Genomic DNA, 22939 nt, shown 5'->3' on the forward strand with positions numbered 1-22939 from the left:
GTGTGCAGAAGTCCTTGCAGTGTAATAGGCTTATTGTCAATGTCTCAGGCCATAACTGGTTGAGCTATAAATTTCTGGGTATTTTATGGGCTCCTGTGAAAAATGTGTTATTTTATGTACCTGCAGCTGTTAATGAACTGGTAATCAGTGGTACTGAGTCTTCCTGGTTTGATCTTTGGCTGGTGTGACCTTCTGTCTCTCTTGCCAACCCACTGAGGATGTTCTCAAATGGGGGTAACAAGCTGGGAAGACCTCATGGTCTTGATATTGTTAGTAAAGGTCTGTTTCAGCTATGATAGCTTTCATCAGCTTTATCCCTTAAAAGGGCAGTTCCAGTCTCAAAGTGAACAGCTGTAAATCAAATCAGGGGTGAACAGAGAAAATACTGAATAAGGTGGCTTTGTCCAGACTGGCCTCATCACTCAACAGAGTGCAGCTTCAGCCTCCTGGATTTGGTGGCCTTCAGCAAAACTCAGTTGAGATGAAGATTTTTCAGCAGTGGGTTTACATTCCTGATGCTCTTTGATTTGGGTAGACAGTCCTGTGACGAGTGCCTGCAGGCAGCACGTCCTATTTGCATTTTCTCAGTCTCCCATGGAAAATAATTTTGCACCTAAATGGGCCTGAGAACCTCCATAGTACGGGTAACTGTGTGAGGACAATTGAAATAAAAAATGCGGACAAACCAAATGTCACATTTGCTTAAAAGTACTAATTTATTTGGCTTTTAAATCATTCGAACGATGCAATGCAGATTCATTTCGATACTTCACTCCCAGCCTCTCAGGGCAGCCTCGTTTCCTCAAGAGCTCTGCATTTACCAGTGGGTTTCCTTTGCATTTGTTTACTTTATGTCAACAGTGACTGTCCTCTAGAATGAAAGAAAAGATGCATCTATGATATTCAGTACAAATAATCTTAAAAAGAATTCTATTTTCATTTCTTTGGGCAGTGTAGGAGATCTTTGACAAATCTCCCTGTCACACGGGAGTACTGGAAAAGTTAAGCTGAGAATTGTCCAGTGGAGGTAGGTTCTTTTTATGCTTTTTCTCAGACATGCCTTATCTCAAAGGCTTTAATAGTTCTTTATTTCAGGTGTTTATTGCTTTCAGTAGTAACTGCATAAAATAGAGATGTGAAAAAGTTTCAGCTCTGAGGGTGTTGCAGCCTGAGTAAAGGAATAACGTTGAGTGTCTGAATAATGTTTTTTAGATCGTTACTGGTTAGAGGAGATGTAAGATGGGAAGTTGCAGTGTTTGGGGTTTTAATGTAAGCTGGGTCACTTCTCTTTGATGTAGTCTTTTATTAAGAGATTATTACGCTTTATAAATTAAAAGTAGTAAGAAGCACACTTGTCTTTGATTGTACCAGGAGACTAATAGGCAATATCAAGTGTATTTTTTAGATGTTTTAGTAATGAAACAGAAGGTTTTGCAAGTTCTGTGAGATTTTAATTGAAGTCTGGTTCAGCAGATGTTAAACAAGAAAGTTTTCACTTCTCTCTATTAGTAAACAGTCAACTTTTTGTCACCTTTCACTTGACATAATTCTGTTGCACATCTTTCCCATGCATCAAGATCCCTCAGCCTTTAGTATATACATATATAACATAAGAAGTAATGTGAAACTCCATGTTACATTCTTTTTTTTTTTTTTACCATGTACAAAAGAAAACAGTAGAGAATGAGGGCAAATGTAGAAAACCTTTTCACCTGTTACTGATTGCTCAATTAAAAAATCCTGTGAAGGATCTTTTAAATGAGAATCAGTTTGGAGATGGAGTCAATATAAACGAGTTTCCTATTTTTTGTTTGATAATGTTTAGGGCTATTGAAATTAATTCTAACTAGGTGGCATCTTTCTTGCTTCCAGAGCTGGGCCCTTCATTTTATCCAGGTTTGGATGTAGAATTTTCTCAACTCTTAGAAGTAATAAAGAGTAAAGTAGTGTTCAGAGAGGGGAAAAAAACCCCTTTTCCTCATGGGTATTTCCATTAACTGATTCTTGCTGTGGTTCTCTTCGCTTGGGGCTGCCAGCTGAACCTTGAGTATTTTAGCCTCTACTTAAGCACAGTTAAACTTTTACAGCTGTATTTAGGACTCTACGGTTCAGCAGCAGCGTAGTGGGAGCATGTGGCTTTTGCACACCTGTTAAAAAGATTCTTGAAAAGAGGGTAACAGCTTTCACTTGTGAAAGTGCCTGTGAACGTTAATTTGTGACTAGCCGTGCTGATGGCAGCACTAATTGAACCTTTTTATAAATCATTCCTGCACCATCTTCCAGCGGAAGGCTGTGGACAGATGTTCATTTAACAGGACATCTGTGCTGGTTTAGGATGTTACTGTATCCCAGATGTTACGCTGCTTTTTAAGGTTATTGGCCCTGTTTTATATATTTAGCACCATCGGTTTGCTCCGTGGTTTGCAAAGGAAGGTGGTTTCTTTTCTGAATGATGCAGAGGTTTCAGCATTTTGGAAGAGGGGCGAACTCTTGAGTGGATCATGGGTACTTGTTTTCATAAGCCTGGAACAAAATGCACAAGGTGAGTACGGTAGTTTTGAGAGACGGTCTTGAGCAAGCTGTCACATGATTTTGTTGGTAGCAACTTAGGGAAGACTTAGAGAAACTGGTGTCTGCCAATAACTTCTGGGTAATCATAAACTAGGCCTGGCAGTGACAGGCGTCTGAGGGTAGTAGCTTTGTCAGTTATTTCATGTGGTTCCAGGAAATGTTGGCCCATGGCCTTATTCCTGATCACTTTGTGGAAAGAATGAGTAAGATCCAAGATGTACTTTTGACCTACATTGTGCTTGTCCAGTTACGGTGCTGTTGCTGTGACCTTTCAAAAAACAACAAAACACCAAAAAAAAACCCAACCCCAGTCATGCAGAAAAGATAAGAAAAGCAACAGTATCTCATTACTGTCAGGTGAATAAGAGACTTTTCCATTTTCTCCATTCATTTAGCAGAAGCCGCTCAGGTGCCTGGTGATGTCCCAGTGTTATCCAAGTCCTCAGGGCTTCGAGCCAGCCTCAGCAGGGCTTTCCCCCTGTGTAGAGGGAGTAACTAATGCTCTGCTGAGCCCTGCGAAAGGTTTTTCCAGGCTTTTTTTCCCCCTCAGGGCTAAATTTAATTAGTTGCTTACCCAGAGAAGAATTACGAGATTTTTGTTTACCATGGTATATTTAAAGATGGAGATAATTGAAAGTCGTTAGCTAAAAAAGCTAATTGATAAAAAATTTAGGAGTAGGTCACAAAGGATTCTGATAAATTACTCTATTGTATGGAAGTAGGAGAAAATTATCGTAGATCGTAATTGTATTCAACTGGAGTCCCGTGTTGATAAAAAATTACAGTTTTGTTTTTGTCGTTGACCTTATTCCATGAAATGCAGAATGTGCTTTAGACACTTCAAGAAGTCGCGTTTCTCTCGGCGGATCTGTTCTTTTGAGCAGAAATAGACGTGCTCTTGGGGTTTTTTTTCCTTCCAAATTGAGCTCTGTTGCAGGAAGAAGGCGGGCGTGGAAGCCGTGGCAGGGACCTTGGCAGGACTTCAGCCCGCGTACCAAGCTCCCTGCCTGCCCACTGGGTAATATTCATTGTTTTCTGGCCGAGTGTGTAGTGGTCAGGCTCTGCCTGTACGTTTTGTTCTGGGTCTCTTGTGAGCTGTAGGAGACGCGACTCGTCTGCGTCCCGTACTTCTGCCGCCCTGAGCCGCTGGGGCTCCTGCGCTGTTACGTGGAAGGGTGATGTAGTTACTACTCCTGGTAAGAAAGTCTGGGGTTGGGCTTCAAGATTTAGGGCAGAGCTGAGGTTGTAGTGTTGAGGAGAGCAGTTGGAGTTCAGGACTGCCTGGCTTCATGTGGATGAAGGGCAGTAGTCACGGGCTGTTGTTCAATAATCGCTTTAAGGCAGCAAAAACTGGCCCCCAGCACCATCGTTCCCCTGTTGCCTTCTCACATCCTCCTTCAGAAGGATGAACTTGAGAAGAAACCAGGCAAAGAACAGAGCACAGGCTGCTTTTCTCACTGTTATTTAAGGGCAAGTGGAAATAAGTATAGAGAAAAATTAAAACAATTAATGGGGTTTGTCAGTGGAAAAATGCAGTGTTATGCAAACCAGCTAAAAGCTTTATGTATACAATGTGTAAACTTAATGGAAATAACATGAAACAATCCATTCTTACTCCAAATGCTGATTGCAGCGACTAGGTATGCTGTATGGCCTTCTGAAATGGCATTTGCTGTGGAAACATTAAATTATAGTTGTCAGTACAGTGTATATTTCACTGGTTTGTGACTTGAGTTATTTTTTTTGCTCTAAGCCAAACATAAATTTGTAGGGTATAAAATTTCTTCTGATGATTTGGAATGAAATGTAACCAGCAAAAATAAGTTAACAATATAATCTACCATGTTTTCCGCTGTTTCTTCAGTTTTATTTAAAACCTGCACAACATTAAGAAGGCATTTTGTAGAATGTTTGGGGGAGGGGAATGGCAAGAAAACACCAGACCAGACATGGTTATATCTTCTGCTGAAAGAAGCAATTATGTTTAATTAATTGAAACCTCTGCTTTTCCTTGGTGCTAAATAGGTTGCTAAAATATGATAGGGAGTTCACGGTGCAAATACTGCTCTTGTTTAAACAAAATGTTTAAAAAGGCTTTGTGAGGTACTTTGGTGTTTACTACATGAACTGTAGCTTAATAAAAAATCTAAACTCATCTGTAAATTATTAAATAAACATAAACACTCATCATCTTCCACTATCCAGTAAGTTTTACCTCCAGGGTTGTGTTGGGGAATACTGAAAAGGGGTGGCTTTGAAGAAGCAGAATTATCATTTATGTTTGTGATGATTTCACTGTAATCTTTGGATTACAGACTTGTAACTTTGCATTGCAGACAGGTAGTTGGTAGAAGAATAATTGGGATAGGATTTAGAAATAATCCCTGTCTTTAGCTGATTGTGTTCTGTAAAGCTTTTGAGCATTCCTGCACCAAGGGAAGTGTTTTCACGCACCTGCATTCCTGTCCTTTCGCTGGCTGCTGGATGATGTGCTGGGATGTTGTGAAGAACTGCAAGAAATTTAATACTTAAATGCTTTTGGCTTCTTTACCTGCTGCTTTGTTTTCCTAAGTGTTTGAGAAGTGTTACCTTCCTTGCTGTACCTCAGTCTTGCTGGAAGAGCCTGCTTTATCCAGTGGCTGTGATATTCCGTTTGCTCTACTCCCTACTCTTTGTTACAGATGGGAATCCATCTGTGTGAGCACCTCAGATGCTGGTGCCAGCAGTGTTTGTGTTCTTCGCTCTTCCAAAACGTGTTGTCATTCTGGCCAGCTCCGTGGTCACTGTGCTCCTGGATAGGCTGATGCGGTGGGAGGAAGGAGTGCAAGAGAGTTTCTTCTGGTCACTGTGCAGTTTATTCCGGTTTCAGTTTCCTACTGGGAGCTTGTAAGATGGCAAAGAAATTAAGGGGGTGCTTCTCGTAAGAAAGGCTGATATTTATTTCGTGTATTCCGGGTGTGCTGTCACTGCTTATGGGTAGGGAGGCGAGGGGAACGATAGCCTTGTAATCCCTAGGGCTCCCACCGTGCTCACGTTTTTCAGCATTACCCTAAAACAAATTTTATATGCCAAAAGAATTCCTCCTGTCCGTGATCTCTTCTTGCTTTTCTCTTCCCCGCCACTGCTTTATAAGTTGAGTGGGAGGTGTTCAGACTTCGTTTTGAGCCTCATTTTAATTATCCTTTTCCTCCTTCACAGAGACTAAAATGGTCCCACCACAGTCTGAAGGGGTTGTCTTGCTAGGTAGTCCAAGACTAGCAGGAGAGCAACCTGCTCTCCAGCAATCCAGAGGTGATTCCAGTTCTGCCCAGCTCTTTGATCCAAGAGAAGCAAGGGCATTGCAGGGTAGCATTTCTGCTGGAGCTGATTGAGCAGATCCAGTCCTGCAGAAGTACTTTGGATGGACCAAAGTGCTATAACAGACTGTACAAAAAAAGGAAATGCTGGTTTTGGAATGATTTAATCGCTTCAAAAGAACCCCAAACCCTTTCTCCCCAATGCAGAACTAAACCCAAACCTTTCAGAATCGTCTGTGAAAGAGGAACTGGGCGGGTTTTGTCTGGAGGGGGGTAGCCCGTGTGCTGGCCCGCGGGGCATCCCGAATCAAGGCATGTTGGTTGGGTGAATGGTTGCCTGGGAGCTCTGGGACCTTGGAACTGCTGAGATGCCCCAAAGAACTCAAAATTTGTGTACTCGGAATCAGAAGCTCCCAGGGTCTCCCAGGCTTTCCGTCAGCATGCCAGGCAGGTTGCCAAGTAGCCTGAAAATTTGGGAGGCGAGTTGCCAAGCTCTTGGCTCCCTTTCAAATGGGCTGCTGAACAGCTGGGAATCTGGATGCCTGGGCTTCTCAGCAGCCCACCATGATAGTTACTGAAGAGCCAGGCAGGGAAAAAAGGCTGGAATTTGTGGCACAAACCTGTCTGCTTTCCATCAGACCTGGGCTGAAATTGAAACAAATTCTGCCAGGTATTTTAGTTTTGACAGGCTGTCCTCACGTGATGACTTTTTGAATGTGATGACATCTAGTCATCTCTCATAACATTTTACTCCATGTGTCAAAATATTGTCTCACTGAAAATAATGTGTGTTTCAGTTTCATTGCTTTAGCGTCATTATTATTCTATATTTCTTCCGAGGGTGCTCTGCATGGATCAGTCTCTGTTTTATAGTTGATACTGCCCAGATTTTGAATAATGGTCTCTCTTATCTCCCTATGGTTACATGTTACACAGGGCAGACAGGATGGTTGTATCAAAGTCTGGCTGGGTTAGCCTGTTGTTTGATCAGTAAAAGTTCATTACTGTGTTTTTCTTGTAAGAAGAATCAGAGAAAGTTAAGGAGCCAACAGCTGATTCAAGTGTACCTTGCTGGGGGTATGAACCTAGAATGGGAAAACAGGGGAGGAAGATTCCAGTTTGTACAAGATTGAAACCATGGGTTAGCTTGAATGTTACATAATTAAAGTCCTGACATTCATTCTTCAGAATGAAGTGATTTAAATCCTAATTTTACAAATGATTTCAGTCTAAAGAGAGTTTTTCCTTCTTATGTTTGCAGGCCTCGGAGTAGAGGAAAAACTGCAGTGGAGGATGAAGACAGTATGGATGGTTTGGAGGCAGCAGAAACAGAAAACACTGTGGAAACAGGTACTGAGAATATAGCACTGATGCTCTCTGGATATTGCTTTTCTCTCAGAATTGCATTTAGTTATACAAGACTTGGGTGGACAAGAAATAATTCTTACATTTTTTAGAACCAGATGTGCATTTGGGAAGATTGAAAAAGAAAAAAAACCTTTATATTTAAACGTATATTAATTTAAAGCTATTGAAGCTTTTTTTTTTTTTTTTTTAAATAGTGTAATGGGAATATCTTTGTAGTGTAGATATATAGAGGTTCTTTTCCTACTTCTGCAAGGCTGCATCTAACAAAAATAAAAGCTCTGAAGCGGCAGCTGCTGTTTTGGAATACCCGCCAAAATACACTATTACTTGTTGACCTGTGTCTTCAGCTAACTGCAGCAGATTATATACCAAAGGGATAACCAGGATAACCAAATGCTAATGCTTCCTGCTGCTGCTTAGGAAACAGGATAAATCTCTGTTCTTGCTTTGGTAAATATTTGTTGTGGTGGTACCCAAATGTTTCAGTTACCAGAGGGAGCTCATTGTTCTGGACCGAGTACTGTTAAAACATTTTGTGATTTCTGTTCTGGCAGTTCAGGAGCCTAAAGAGACAAACAGATGAGCCAACACATGAGATAAAGGCCATGGTGAAGAACTGTCATCTCCTTGCCAGGCACGTGTCTGTAGCCATTTGGCTGGTTTTAACCAGGGACTGAGTGTAGAAGGATGAAACCCAGCAGGAAGGATGATGCCGTGGCCACTTGGCAGAAGTTTGTTGGTTTGACAAAAATACACCTTGAAAATACATTGAGACCTAAGGGTTTATAAATTTAATTAGGTGGCCCTGTATGTGTAATGAAAGAAGTGGAAGAAAGCAGAGAGACACGAGCAGCAGAAGCTGGTGGTCAGGCCTGAAATGGCATGGAAGTGCCAGCTGAGTTAAGGGTGTTGTCCAGTTCCTCTCAAAGCTGCTGAGTGGAGGGGGAAAAGTAGTGAGTCCTTAAATATGCAAACAAAGATCTGTGCTTAGTGTAGATTTATAGGGACAGCAAGTAGAGGACCTGAAAAGAGCCATTTTTGCAGCAGCGTTTTTCATGGGCCGTGCAGAAGCGTGGCTGCTGTGGTGAAAGCCACAGAGGAGGAGGAGGAGGCTGAAATTCTCCTGAGGATGGGCTCTGTGTGTGCTGGCTGCTTGCTTCCTACTTGCTAGATGTGGAATGATGCTGAGAAGGCTTTGTGCTTGTGACTCGAGGCTTTGGGGAGTGTCAGGAGTGTGTAGTCACAACTTGTGTGGAATTTAAGTGTTAATGGCATGTGGACATGGACGTTTCGTTGTTTTATTCTGCCCATTGTTTTTCTGCCCCTGTAAATAAAGCTGCTGATGGCAGTGAACTTGGGTGATCTTTCACAGCTTCTGCAAGTAGGTTATCACTAGTTAATAAACTAGTAAGCTAATAAATAAGTGAAAAAGCTGGAACAGGTATTTGTGTATAGAAAAACGGAGTAGGGTAAAGGAAGACTAGTTCTAATTCTATTATTACATCATTATTACCATGTTGTGATGATGATAATGGTTACTTTTCCTATTCTGTGTGCCAGAAGCAGTCTTATGAATATGTCAGTGAAGGGGACAGAAAGTGTCCCCGTAAAGTGATAAGTTTTATAAATTTTAAATATGTTTTTAAAAAGAAAAAAAAAACAAACCAAAAAGAAATTTAAACTTAACAACTGGTACACTACTGTGTAGGGAACTCACTGACAGCTGTATTTTTTGTCATTTTTAGCAAAGTTCCTTAACAGAAACCTGAGAGCAGTTTTTGATTCAGAAGAGAGAGGAACACACAATTATTTTATTTTTAAGGCTCTGAGAGTGCATGTAGATAAGTCTCTCCATTATCTTTCATCAGAATAATTCTGAGTGTCGCAGGGGGCTGATACCTGTTTCTAAAGGTGTGGGCAGTAGGAGCACTGTGCTGGAAGTCCCAATGGACCAAGGCTCCACTGGTTCTGCTGCTGGAAGTGAGGCATCATCACTTCAGTGCTGAGCCCAGGATGGATTTACAGACTGTACTCCTCACTGAAGAGATGCCTAGTAACAGTGCATAGGTCTGAAATCCCATTTTTGCAGGAGAACCAAAATAGGCTTGAAAGGGCATTATCATGTTGAGCAGTTTGATAGAGACAGAATCACAATTATATTATTTTAGAAGTTGGACACCCTGTGACTTGCTAGAGGTTTAATCATATTATCTGAAAGGCTGCTGCCTCTAAAACTTATTCTAAGCACTTACCTGTGTTAGTACAGAAGTGTGGGAGAAGGATGAATTTCAGTTTGTTGCCCTGTTTAAAATTATTAATTAGATTGAAGGGTATTTGTATACTACTTCGTTAATTTCTACTTCAGCTAAAAAAGGGGTTTGTTTTCTTTGCTTGCAAAGAGTGGTCTTGCCAGCAATTTTCTGCAGTAGTTGGCAAACCAAAACACAATATAGTAATATTAAAAACCTGAAATGAAATGTCTAATGATCTTGATGTGTGATTTGTGACATATTTTGAGTCTCTGTGTTCTTAGCTTCTTTTCCATTGTTTGATTCGTATGTTGAGAATAATCAGGAATTCTTTTACTGTGTGAATTTGGGTTTTTGAGGTTGTTTCTGTTTTATTTTACTTAACTAGGTTTCGTAAAATGAGAGAAATCCAATGTTGCATTCAGTTTAATGAGCTCTGCTTTTAGGGAAGCAAGCAACGCAGGAGGAATAAGAACTCCCCTCACAGGGAGGGAAAAAAAGATCTGCCCCATATAATCCCACCGCAGATAAAATGTTTGGTAGCTGTCAAATCCTTTATGGGGAGAAAAAGCAAGGAATGTGCAAGTACCAAACATTATTTCCATTTGTAACGTCGACACAAATGTTTGTTTAAGTGAAATAAAAGGCAAAAATCCTTCCCGAAGGGCTCTTTTGCAATGCTGAGGCACAGTCATTCTAATTGCAGTTCGGGAAACAAGTTACTGCCCTTCCCAAAATTCCTTCATCTCACATGTGAAGCGAGGCAGAGTTGGAAGCGGGGCAGGGTGAGCTGTGTGCTGCTCTGATCAGTTCAGTATGGCTGCAGCCATTCCTGAGCCCTGGCCCTTTCCTGCCAAGCACTGGCTTCCCTTCGGTGGAGATGGATTCTTAAGGACAGAAAGAGAGGAGGAGGGATTTGGAATTGGGGAAAGGAAATTCAGGAATTTGGAGAAAAAAAAAGATCTGTTTGGAGCTGAGTAAACTTTTTCCCTGGAAAAAGGGTGTTGACAGCTGCTTCTACTGAATCAATAGATTTTCAGCTTCTTGTAAACCTCAGGACTGACTCGTTGCATTTACCCACCAGCCCTGTCTCTCTTGCTGATCCTTTGGTTCTTCCCTTAATGTCTGTTCTGCTCCACTTTGTATTGGTCTTTCCAGCTGTCTGCTCCTTCATTTTTCTTCACTGTGGTTCCCCCAGTGATGTTGTGCTGGTGTTTCTCTGTCCAGCTGATGTCGTGGTTACCAATTCTTTCCATCATTTTGGCATCACAGCGTGGTTAAGGATTGCTGGGACCTCTGGGGATCGTCTTCTCCACACCCCTGCTCAGTAGGGTCTCCTGGAGCTGTGTAAGACCGTGTCCAAACAGCTTTTATTTCCAAGGATTGAGGCTCCACAACCTGTCCTGGGCAACCTGTGCCAGTGTTTAGGCACCCTCACAGTAAAAAAGAGTTTCCTGATGTTCAGGAAACTCTTGATGTTCAGGTTTTTGTTTGTGCCTGATGCCTCTGGTCCTGTCAAGACCTTCCAGCTGTCAACATCTTCCACCTTTCTGGTTATCAATTAAATACTGTTTGCTGCAGAATTCTGTGTTCCCCTCTGGATCCTCTTGTGCTTCTCCTCTCTATAAGAACAGTTTTCTTCTGATGAGCGAGTTTCTAATGGCGAAAAAAATACACACCAGAAAATTCTGGAAGGCATATGGCTTTGTGCACAGGGATATATGCAAATATAAAACTGCTAATCCAAAGAAAGAAATAATACACCAAGTAGCTTCTGATATGCTTTCTGTAGGTTTGGTAGCCCTTTTGCTACTACTGAAGACTTGGCTTCTGCTTCTTTTCCCCATCTTCTGTTAGTTTCAGCAAGTTTTTGTACTTGATATTTTCTTGGCTCTGCATTTAAGTAGAAACTGAATTCCGTGTGTTAATTATCTGATTATTCCTCTTTTTTTTTTTTTTTTTTTTTTTCTTTTTTGGAGAACACTTGTGAAATATGCCAACTCATTCTAGAGTCTCTAATTCTTCCTGTCTATGTCCCATAAAAATGTTGAGATTCAGATCCGGGAGAAATGCAGTAAAATAAGTTTATTTGATCTGCTGAGTCTCTTGGGAAATAATTAGTAAATCCCTCAGGTATTTATTCTGTTGACTATCCATATCATGTCAACCAGCTCTTACAGCAATGCTTTCTACCAGACCCTCAACTCCCCGTGGTGTTCAGAGCTCCAGAGATAAAAGAGCCTGGATGATTTTATCAACCAGCAGTTCCTTATCTACATTATTGTTGTTAGTAACATTTTAATCAGACCCAGTGACGTTGCCTGGCCAGTTGATTTCTTGTTGGACTTCACATTAACTTCCTGAAGATAAAACTTCCTCTGACCAGCCTCATTTGTCTCGGAGCAAAGCGCTGAAGATTCAGAAACAAACTCTTCTCAGTGGAGGAAAGTTATTAACACAGAAATTGTGAGGGAATTTTGGACTAATTCAGAATCTCATCAGCTTTGAAGCAGCCTGAAGAGCACTTTTCTAGCAAAAAAAAAAAAAATCTGCAATATCCTGCTTATTAAAGGAAATATAGGCATCCTTTGCAATTATATGGAACATTCTGAGTAGAGCCTCTCATGAAGCAAAGTAAAATACACCTGAGAGCAAGTCCTGGTTTGGGTGAATCCATGGCAAAAGCTCTTGGCAATGTGTTAATACCAAAATCCAGTTTTATAATCTAGGCAGATATTTTGGCCTCATCATTATCACCCATCTAAAATTAATGAAAGGAAGAATTAACACCACTGAGGGCTTGCTTTTAGATTAAGCTTGGCCACAAATATATATTTGTGGCAAATACGTGCTTAGAAATGCACTTAAATATTTTTAAGGCAACTAATATTCTGTGTGCTCATTAGAAAAGGAGTAATTTCTTCTTTCTTATAGTGCTGACTCCTACCTGCTCAGCCACTGGAAAATTTAGCAGAACTGAAACGTTGTTGTAATTATTGTAAACATCTTATTATTTTTGCTTTATATTGTGGTAATTTGTTTGTAATGAGGAAAACAAACAAAAGAGGAGGTTACTTGATAAGTGCATTTAAACCATTACAGGCTTACTCAATAATACCATTTATCATCACGCACGTTTAAAATGGGCCATTTAGAAAAATCCGATTTTTTTTTTTTTTTTTTTTTTTTTTTTTTTTTTTTTTTTTTTCTTCTGAGCGGTATCTCTGTCTCAGGTGCTTTGAGAGCTGGTGGAATCTGTTACTTCCAAATCAGTTTTAACCTCACTGAGTTTCTGGTTCTGGAGGTTTTTTTCTGAAATGCAACTTCTTTTTGGTTTTGCTTATTTATTCAATAGTGTTTTTGCAGTTTGGGTATCAAACTATGCTTTGTTAAACATAATCCAGCAGGTTTTGAAAGTTTTCAAAGACCTAGAATTTCCACTTCTCTATTACCTTGATGTTTAACTCTGCTGCTGTGTCATAAGTGATGTGATGGAAGATCTGCATGGCCATTACCAGTCAAGTACATTGAAATAATTGTGTGTGGTTTGTGTGCTTATATGCTCTTCTCCTCACTGGAAAAAGGGCTGCTCTGTGTATGTTTCATTTCATAGAGTCACAGAATGGTTTGGGTTGGAAGGGACCTCAGAGATCATCTTGTTCCATCCCTTGTGCCATGAGCAGGAAGCACTTGCTTGTTCTGTAGACCTCTCTTAATTTTTACTACAGTAATGCTGTGTTGAGGCTGACTCTTCAGTTTGGTAAAGGAAATAGAAGAGAAATTCACTGCTCATGAATTGAAATCACAGTATCAACCAGGCTGGTGTTGGAGTCCCGCAAACACCTACCCTGGTAACCCTGTTCTGGGTCAGGTTCAAAAGGGAAGAGCGTAGTGGGTGAAATGAACTTATTTAGGATAATAGAAGTGGTGCCCATTTACAAGGCATTGAAGAGTGACCATAGAAAATTAAATGAGTCTTAATTCAGCAGTAGTTCATGTAAAAGAACATGCAGGACAAAATTACCATCCTGCTTTTATATAAACAAAAATCACTCTCAAATAGCTTTTGCTACCTGAGCAAGTGGTGCTTCAATTCTTCTGAGCATTGCAGAAACTTTCATAAGTCAAAGAGAGAAAGAAATTCCAGGAATTACTGGCAAAGGGATAAGCAGAATAAAGCATCAGCAAGGGTATTTTTTCTCTTTCTGCTGTTGCTTTATGAATCCTTGGCATGTTAAATGCCACGTGCAGTTCTGCTTTCCCTTCTCCAAAAGGATGAGCTGTAAGTGGGAAAGTACAGGAAAGGCCAACAAGTATGACGAGGAGTAAGTAAGAGCTTCTGTGTGGGGATCAGTTAAGGTAAAAGCCTTCAATCTGAAGTGATTTCAGTGAGGAGCAATGTAATAGAGTCCAAAAAATGATGAGTGGTATGGAGAAAATGGACAGGGCACAGTGATTGATTTTGTTGTGCAACACAAAAATGAGAGGACATCAGGTTGTGTTCAGAGAGTGCAAGGGCATGTGCATTTGCACTCAGCATCTACTGCAGTTACAGAATTCATCATTCCTGGATGCTTTGGGCATGAACAACTTGATATGGGCTTCAAAAAGACTTAAATGAATTAGTGGAAAAATAATCAAATGAGTGTTGTTGAATACCATGCCTATCTTAGGAAGTTCCTCAGTCATGGAGATTCCATGTTATGGTTATCCATAGTATGGTTCCATATTTTTCAGGTGACCAAAATTATAGTTTAAATGGTCCTACATTGAGAATCTTGTTTTTATTTTAAAACTAATACAAACCTTGCACTTATTTTCTGTATGAAATGCATTTAACAGTTGAGAGCAGTTAGAAGTCATTTGAATGAGAAGTATCAAAATAATACAGTGGATTGTACAGGACAAGAATAACTGCAGGTTTTTTTCTCATCTCCATCTAACATCTCCTGCAGTAAGTAAATCTCAGAATTGTAGAATAGTTTGGATTGGAAAGGACCTTAAAGATCACCTAGTTCCAACCCCGTGCCATGGACAGAGACCCCTAGACCACGTTTCTTACAGCCCTGTACAACCTGGCCTTGAGCACTTCCAGGGGTGGGGCACCCACAGCTTCTCTGGGCAGCCTGTGCCAGGGTCTCACCATCCTCACGAGAAGAATTCTTTTCTAATAGTAATCTAAAGCTACCTCCTTTCAGATCATTGTAAAATATTTCTGCACCTAAGAGATCTCTGCAGGTGACTTCCTCAGACACTGACGGGAAAGGTGATGTCGCTATCAAGTTGTGTAACAGAATGATGAACTCTGAGTAGTGCAAACTTGGTTTGTTCCCAAACTGGGACAGTGAGTGAAACTTGGTAATTGTAGTACTGGATAGTGTCATGGTTTATTATCCCAGCTGTCTGCTGAGTACCACACAGGTGCCCCTCACTCCCTGCCCCACTGGGATGGGGAGGAGAATTGGAAAAAGTAAAACCCCTGGGTTGAGATTAGAACAGTGGTGAGCCCTGGCACAGGTTGATGAGAGAAGCTGTGGCTGCCCCATCCCTCTAAGTGTTCAAGGATGGGTTGGATGGGGCTCTGAGCAACCTGGTCTAGTGAAAGGTGTCCCTGCCCTTGGCAGGAGGTCAGAACTGGATGATCTTTAAGGTCCATTTCAACTCAAACCAATCTGTGATCTGCTGGGCACGGTGTTCTATGGTGTGGAGTATCCCTCAGGCCATTTGGGGTCAGCTGTCCTGACCGTGCTCTCTCCTGGCTCCTTTCTGCACCTGTGTGCTGGCAGAGCACGGCAAACTGAAGAGTCCTTGCTTTAGAGTAAGCACTGTCGAGCAACAACTAAAACATCAACGTGTTACCAAAATGAAATCTCATCCTAAATCCAAAACACAGCGCTGTACCCAGTACTAAAAAGAAAATAAACTGTGTTAGCCAAAACCAGGAGAGGCAGGCATTTTAAATTCATAGTTTGCATTCCCTTGTTAAGGTTTCTTTCCATATTGTTGCTACGCTGACCTGTTTTTTATCTGTCAGAACTGCTGCATTTTGGTGTTGTTTGTATCTTACGGGGTGTGTGAAGCACCTGGTCCCATTGGCTGTTTCCTGAGACAGCGCTGCCCCTTCCTTGGGCAAAAATAGCTGTGTCTGCCTTCAAAGCTCCTTGCTCCCTCTCACTGAACATCTTGGTAGGCAACAGTTGAGACCCCTGGGGTGTTCCTACTGTGTTTGGGGATCTTGGTATTTTCCAGTCTGCAATACTTTCTGTTCTTAGTGAAAGTTTTGGAAGCTCCTGACACGTGCTTCATTGCCTGCCTAATCAGTAGGTCTGGCAATAAAGTGGTTAAACTGTCAACCTGCTGCATCTAAATATTAATTTAGTAGTAGAATATTAATTTTATGTTTATGACAGCTCTTTGGGTTTTGTTTGGTTTTTTTAAAGTGTCACTTCATAATGAATATTAAAATATTTAAAAGATTTTTTTTTCTGGTAGAACTCTTACGGTATTTTTAAGTTTTGATTTGACAGATAGTTTCTGAGTATTTAAAAGAAAACCTTTTGTATGTGCTGGTATCTGTCCTTTGCCTGATTGCCACAGCAGAGCCCACACGAACATTTCCTTATTTTGCTTTATATTTTCCCAGTACTTTGTAGAATAGGACCTTGTGCTTGTGCAAAAACAGAAAAGGACTGTTCCTTTTCACAAAAGAATATTTTAGATCTTAAGGGTTTTTTGGGTGTTCTCTGCATTCTGCTCTGTAAAGGGAAACAAAATAGTAAGATAAGAAATCATTGAACCTCTGTAAAGTGTTTTTCTCCTTATTTGAAAAAAATCTAAACAAATTGAATAGTGTAAAAGCTAAGGATTGTCTTCACCACGTACTGCTGAAGCAAATGTGATGGAAGTGATAATTAAAAGAGAAATGTAATACACATGCTGTAAATCTTACCAATCCCAGTGACTTCCCTGCATATCTGTCCCCTGCCAGTGTGAGGCAATTTATTTTTTTTCCCTTACATTTCATATCTCCATCCTTGGAGCTGCTCAAAAGCCATCTGGGCATCTGGCTCTGGTGGCCCTGCAGGAGCAGGGGTTTGGACAAGGTGGCTCTGGGCTGCCTTCCAGCCTCAGCCAGATGTGATTCTTCTGATCAAGTTGTAAAGCATGTGGAAGTCTCAAGCCTTTTGATGGCCCATATGGACAGGAACTTTAGTCCTTGTACTTTTGGGGGATTGCTTTTAGTAAGGAAAGAAATCTTTTTTGTCTTCAGTAGCCAGGTGAGAAAGAAATAGACTTGTATTCAAATAGTAAAAAAAAAAATAAGTGCAGTGTTTCCTAGTATTTTCCTAAAGTTTTAGTAAATGATAATGACATTAAAAAATAAGCTAGAGATGCTGGGAAATCGTACAAGTGGGTTTTTTAAATCTCAGTCTCCCCATTAACTCACTATACAGAGGCAAGACCTTCATTGTGCCAGAAACAACCATGAAAAGAGGATGCAAAATAAAGCATTATATATGAATCTGCAAATGAGCTTCCCATTTATTAGTCATCCATGGGTCCTTCATTCCCAGTAGCTTCAAAGCAGAATGCCATGTCCAAATCTGCTGATGTTCATTCAATATACTGTGCCAGGTGCTTCCAAGAACATCTCTGAGGTGTATGAGATGTCCCCTTGCCAGGCCAGTGCTGGAATCCATCTCCTAGGAATTTGACTCATGAAATGCAGTGCTCCTGTTCTTCCTTAATCTTCTGCAGGAAAACTTTCACAAAGTTGTTTTTTTGGGTTTTTTTTTTCACAAGTAACACGTGCTGCTTTCATGCTGTTTAGTGAGCACCGTGTTTTCAGTCTTCCAGCAGCATATTGAGGCACGGTTTGCTTTATTGCAGAGACAGCAACGGAGATGTTGTTTGTCTCGTTTAGTATAATTTGGGTCCCTCCTTCTCTGGAGAAGCAAACAGCATGGGGAAATGCACCATAAGGCTGTAAGCTCATATAGCTGTCATGTGTAGTGAAACAATCTGTGTCTTCTCACACAGCCCAGAGTTCTGAGAGTGGGTGTGAGTGCCCCCCTGAACTTCTCCTTCCCAGTGTGCTGGGTGCCCACTAATGGTAATGAGATGAGAGCTGGCAGAGGGTGAATGGCTTTTTTCCTTGACTTGATTGAAAGCTTCAGCAGGCACACAATAAAGACTCGAGTTCCTTTTGCACAGTTTAACTAGGTTAAAGAAAGTTGCCAAGATGGATCAGGGCAAGGCCGGGGTTTCCGGTGGTCTTCCTGGAGCGCTTCAGGCGTGGTTGTCCCGGGCTGTGTTGTGGGTTTTGTTCTGAGTGCTTTGGCGTCTGCCTGTCTTCTAGGTGTTTATGTTTTGCTCTCTTCATTGAGGTTGCATTTAGAAATTTGGGGGTTACTGGCACAGGATTGTCCTTTGGGTCCGACATAACTTGGAAACGCACCGCAGACCGCTGTGAATGGCTCCGCTGGATGCTGCCCGTTTCGGGAATCTTCATCCAGGAAACATCCAGGGATGTTTGTTCACAAGTGCCAAAAACGAAGGGTGTGGGGTTTGGGTTTATTTTGTTTTGTTTTCCGTACGGAGACGTTTACTATTACAAGGGATGTGCTCCCAAGAGGATATTTATTCAGTGTCAAATCTCCATCCAGCATGTTTTTGCAGAATAGGTTGGTGAAAGGGGTTTAAGACAAGCCATTTGGATTTTTGGACAGGTAGTCACTTTTGGACGTTTCAGGTGTCCAAGGACATTTCAGATGTATGTTACTGAGTAGTTTAACTGAAATAGGAGAAGCAGTTTCAATTTACACCAGCTCAGATATATACTTGGAGCACCCAGTCATGAATAGGAATTTTTTTTTTCCTTAATGTTCTTCTCTTCAGTATGGTTTAGAGGTGTCCACCGAGGGTTTTAAATGTTGTACCTTGTCTCTCTAAATGAGTTCACTTTAGGTTAAAGAAAATAATCTTGTTTCATGCACAGAGATTGAAGTAAGACAGACTTCCCAGTTTTCATGTGCTGTAGCAGGCATATGATTTCAGTATTTCAGACCAAGCTGCACGGTTTTACGTTCTGAGAATTTTCCTCTCTTCTCTTGGTTTTATTTATAAGATTAAAGCTTGTAGCAGATTTTTATGCATGCCCACCCATGTTGCAGATTCTTCTACCCTTTCATTTCTCCACTTGTCATTTATCCTTTGCAATATTTAATTATATTTTGACATGTTGTACAGTAATTTTTTGAAAAATGTGAATGTGTCTTCTGCCGAAGTTTTCTAAATAATCTGCTTTACTCTAACTGGACTTCTTTGCAAGAGCTCCATGTACTGGCCTCTGAGCTCAAACCTGTGTTCACTGGGAATTTGGAGGGGGACCTTCCTCTGGCACTGCTGTGAGCCAGATGTAGAAGCCATGGACACAGGCAGGATGAGGCACGTGCATCTTAAGCTGGATGTGCCAGAGCACATCTGTCAGAGTCCTGTGTTATGAGTTATGTTGCTTAGGCTTCAAAATCAAGGTACAGAGAAGTGCAGAAACCCCAAATTCTCTTGCTGTACAGCCTTGAACTTTGTTCCTGTGCGTTCTGGTGCACTTGGAACAGCACTTTGCCATGTCCTTCTGGTAAATCCCTGGCTCCAGGCAAAGAGGGAATTGATTGGGAAGAGGATTTAAGGTTGCACAGACAGTGGCAACTTCACGTTTCAGAACAAAACCAAACTTTCTAGTCAAATCTAGCATTGTCAGCTGTAGATGTATACATTTTTCTGTCTTAACAGCTAAGGTAATGTAAAAGCTTGCTAAAAGAATTAGTTATGTTCCTTCAGTTCAGAAAGAAGTTTAAGTTGGCATAAACCATGTCCTTCATTCCTTCACCCCCTCAACCCTGTGCCAGCATAGTTAGTGTAACCAGGAATGAATTTGTGCAGGGAATTGAACAATGTTAAAAGTAATAGAGGAGGAAAAAAATGTTTAATATACACTGGATTAGCGTGCTTACTGTGATGTTTGTTCAGGGTTGGCACAGCAGGTGCATGGGAGGTGTGGGGAGAATGGAAATGTCGAAAACTCCAGCTTTGTATGAAGTTTGTCACTGAAAGCTCTCCCCTCGCCCCATTGTTGCTATTTAACAGCTTTAGTTCACAGTGATACTTTGTGTTATGGAAGTAATGTTGTAAGCATCCAGCTTCACGTTTTGGCTAGATGTGGTAATTTTCTATTCTTTTAATTTTGTTGCGTGGCAGAGGATATTTACATGGGTTAACCTGTCTGTAAATAAAGCGGATATTTGCAGCACAAGGGAAAGCTTCCAAACGCAGATAAAAACATTAAATCTTTCTTTTTTTCCCTATTTTTCTTACCCAGAAGTCAAAGAGCAGTCTGCAGAAGAGGATGCCCAGACGGAAGCGGAGAGCACCAAGCAGCTAACACCAGTCCTTCAGCACTCCGTGTCCGAGGAGTCCGTGAGCTCCACCGCCTCCGTGGGTGTGGAAGCCAAAACCAGGTGAGTGAGAGAGCGAGGAGGAGGAGGAGGAGGAGGCTGCTGAGTCAGGGGCAGGGCTGGGCTTGGGGCTCTGGGGTGCAGAGTGCTCGGGGCACAGGGCTGGGACTGCTGCCGCCGCTTTGAAGTGCCTTAATTGGCGTCCGGGGAGATGAAGGTGAAAAGCGCGTTAGGTGAGCGCTGTCCTCGCACTGCTCCGGGAAACCCTTGAGTTACTGCGTATTAGCTGGGGAAATTAAAGGAGGCATCAGTGATAGGAGATAAAATGCGATTAGGGAAGCTTTCCTGCTGCGTAGGAAATGGTGTATCTGCAAATTTATATAAAGTTATTTTTGATGTTTCAGCTTGTATGAGTGTATTTTCAGGAACAAAGTAAACCAAATCCCTTGTCATAGCTACTGTGTTCTTCTTTGTTTTGGAATTTATAACAGAGAAAATAACATTTGTATTTTTTAAAGTTTTTATTAATACAAATTTGCCTAAAAGCAGTGAAAGTATTAATTATGTTATATGAGGGAAACCAGAACACGCTGTCTGTGATCGCTGTTGAAATGGTGTCACACAGTTCTAGCAGAGCTTCTCTGGTGAAGCTCTGAGAACAACTCCTAACCAGTAGCAGGTCTCTCCTGCTGCAGAAGGTGCTGTTACCAGCTACCAGACAGTTATAGGTGTAATTACATTTTGACAGACTTGGAGAGAACTGTTGTCATCATTTTTCTTCCTCCTCGTCCAACACAAAGCATATTTTCCATGCACAAAAAATTACTTAATCTACTTGATTCATGTATAATTTTCATGTTTTGCATGCTCACAAACTTCTTAGATTTCAAGAGCTACTTTCCTTCTTACTGAAAATTCAGTTTAAATAATTCTTGTGCGTGTACCTGAGTGAAATACTTAAAAATTTCTGTTCTTGATGGAATTTTCCAAGGCTGAGATTAAATTGCACCGAATACGTAAGGCAACTTGAACTGAGCAGCTGCTCTGCTTCATTATTTGACCCTGTTTTGGATCATTTGCAAAAATTTTAGTGCTGTTTCATCCGCTCTCTGTTCTTCTCAAGGTTACTTTTTTTGCTGTTATCATGAATATTTGATTACAGCACTTTTCGTAGCCATAGACTTGTTTCTTAAAAGCTGGACAACAGCCTCCTGAAAAAACTTTGGCCTGGTTCTGAGCCAGCTCTTATTTGCCTTCACCTTACTCTTCCTTCCAACTGCAAGTGTTGACTTTGATCGGTCAGGATGGAATGGCTATTATGTGCTCATTGCTTTGGCTGATCAAAGCATTAAAAAGCTGAGTACTATTAATTTTTAATTAAAATACTAGTGATCAGACTCTTGTCTCTGACATTTGGGAAAGAAATGTATTGAGGGGATATGAAACTGTTAATTGGGAATCAGAGGGTTTCTCTGACCCCAGGTAATCTGAATTTCAAGCTTTGATGCAGAATGGGGGTTAGTTGCAGAAGTCATTGATGTCCTCAAACAGCGGAGAAACCCCAGATGTCAGGGTTTCTGTGGAAGTGAGTCTTAAAAAAAGCCTCCTCTGATCTGTGACTTCTGATCAATAGTTTGTGTCGTTGTGTAGGGCTGCTGTCATTGTGTTGTGCAGGGGTTGGAGGACTGAATTCTGGGGGCTTGACTCCATTCTCTTACAAATACACTGTGTGAAGTAACAGACACTGGGAGTGGTTGTGTAATGATTGGAGGAAATGAATCAAGATTTAGGATAAAGTGTGACTCCACAGTGCCTTAAAACTGTAACTTGGGGAAGTAGTTTTAAAGCTGATTTCCAAATAGTTCATACTTACCAGCTTCATCTCTTTCTTGCTGAGCTTTTCTGTTTTATAATGTAAGTAACTTTCGCTTTCTGATAAAGTAGAAGGGTTTACATATTTAAAAATAGCTTTAGGTCTGTTAGACATAGGAGAATTATGAGAGTGTATCATAACAGACAGAGCAGAAAACACCTAGAAGACAGAAAAGAACCACAGCCTCCCTCAGAAGTGGATGTAGGTGTAGGTGGAGCTACTTTTGCATTGCTTTTGTTCAGAGTTGAGTATAAGACAATTCTGTGTTTCTGTCTTTGGTAGTGAAGATAAAGGAATTAGAGAAGCACGGGACTTAGGGCATAAAATAAAGTCTTTTCCATTAAAAAATGAAATAATTTGCTACTGAAAAACAGTGATTTTTAACATAGTAGGACATGTCAAAATTAGGATGGGGATTTCAGTAGCTGAGAGATTAGCCAGAGCTTGGCTTGTGTGGTATTTTCCTCTGGATTCTTCCCGAGACTGCGGCTAAATAAAAAACATTCAAGAGAAAAGCGAGAGAGCTGATAAATTTTGGAACCTTCCTGAGATGGGATACAGGAAACCAAGAGAACTACTGACAGCGAGTGGGATTGGGGCAGGGAATTAAACAACAGGTTCAGGATTAGTGCTCAGAAAGCAAAGTGTTAAAACCCCATTAAAATAAAGAGAGTCTGAGCCATACTGGGTAGGGAGGCTGAAAGGGATGAGGCGTGTGCTTGAAAGGAGTGAGTGAATTATTGACCACATGTGGGGAGGGGCAATAGCATCAAGCAAAGATAAACTCCCAAGCCTGGCAGTGGCAGGAGTAACACTGCCAGCTCCTATATATCATGAGTGTCATGGGTTTTGGAGCCTTTTCCTTCGGTTGTTCCCTTTTTTTCTTTTTTGTAAGCCTTGTGAGAAGCTTCTGTCAGCCCGGGACTTGTGGCTGAGTGGAATCCAGCTCCTTGCAAAGGAATCTGCTGCCTTGGTGAGCGCTGCCTGCAGAGAGCAGGGGAAGTGCAGCCCTTGGGGAAGGCAGGGAGCCAGGAGCCGGCTGCGGCTCAGAGCAGAGCCCACTGCCACCTTCCTCCTCTGTTCCCCGCACTGGCAACCCCTGGCATTAAAAGCTGACGAGAATGGCCT

General features: G+C 41.3%; 1 protein-coding gene across 10 annotated transcripts in view; it reads left to right on the forward strand.

Moving 5' to 3' along the window:
• The window catches only part of KMT2C (lysine methyltransferase 2C), a 189773-nt gene that overhangs the window by 40047 nt on the left and 126787 nt on the right, over positions 1-22939 (forward strand). For 7 of the 10 annotated variants that reach the window (XM_040085195.2, XM_040085205.2, XM_040085215.2 and 4 more), the window contains 2 exons: positions 7129-7217; positions 19863-20001. In XM_040085195.2, the coding sequence (XP_039941129.1) occupies positions 7129-7217; positions 19863-20001 (228 nt within the window). Of the gene's footprint in view, positions 1-1792; positions 1897-2265; positions 2543-7128; positions 7218-19862; positions 20002-22939 lie in introns of those variants that run through there. The other 3 variants (XM_040085233.2, XM_040085250.2, XM_040085275.2) reach the window with 3 other exon arrangements.

This window comes from Hirundo rustica, chromosome 1 (genome assembly GCF_015227805.2).
Source record: "Hirundo rustica isolate bHirRus1 chromosome 1, bHirRus1.pri.v3, whole genome shotgun sequence".
Classification (NCBI taxonomy): Eukaryota; Metazoa; Chordata; class Aves; order Passeriformes; family Hirundinidae; genus Hirundo; species Hirundo rustica.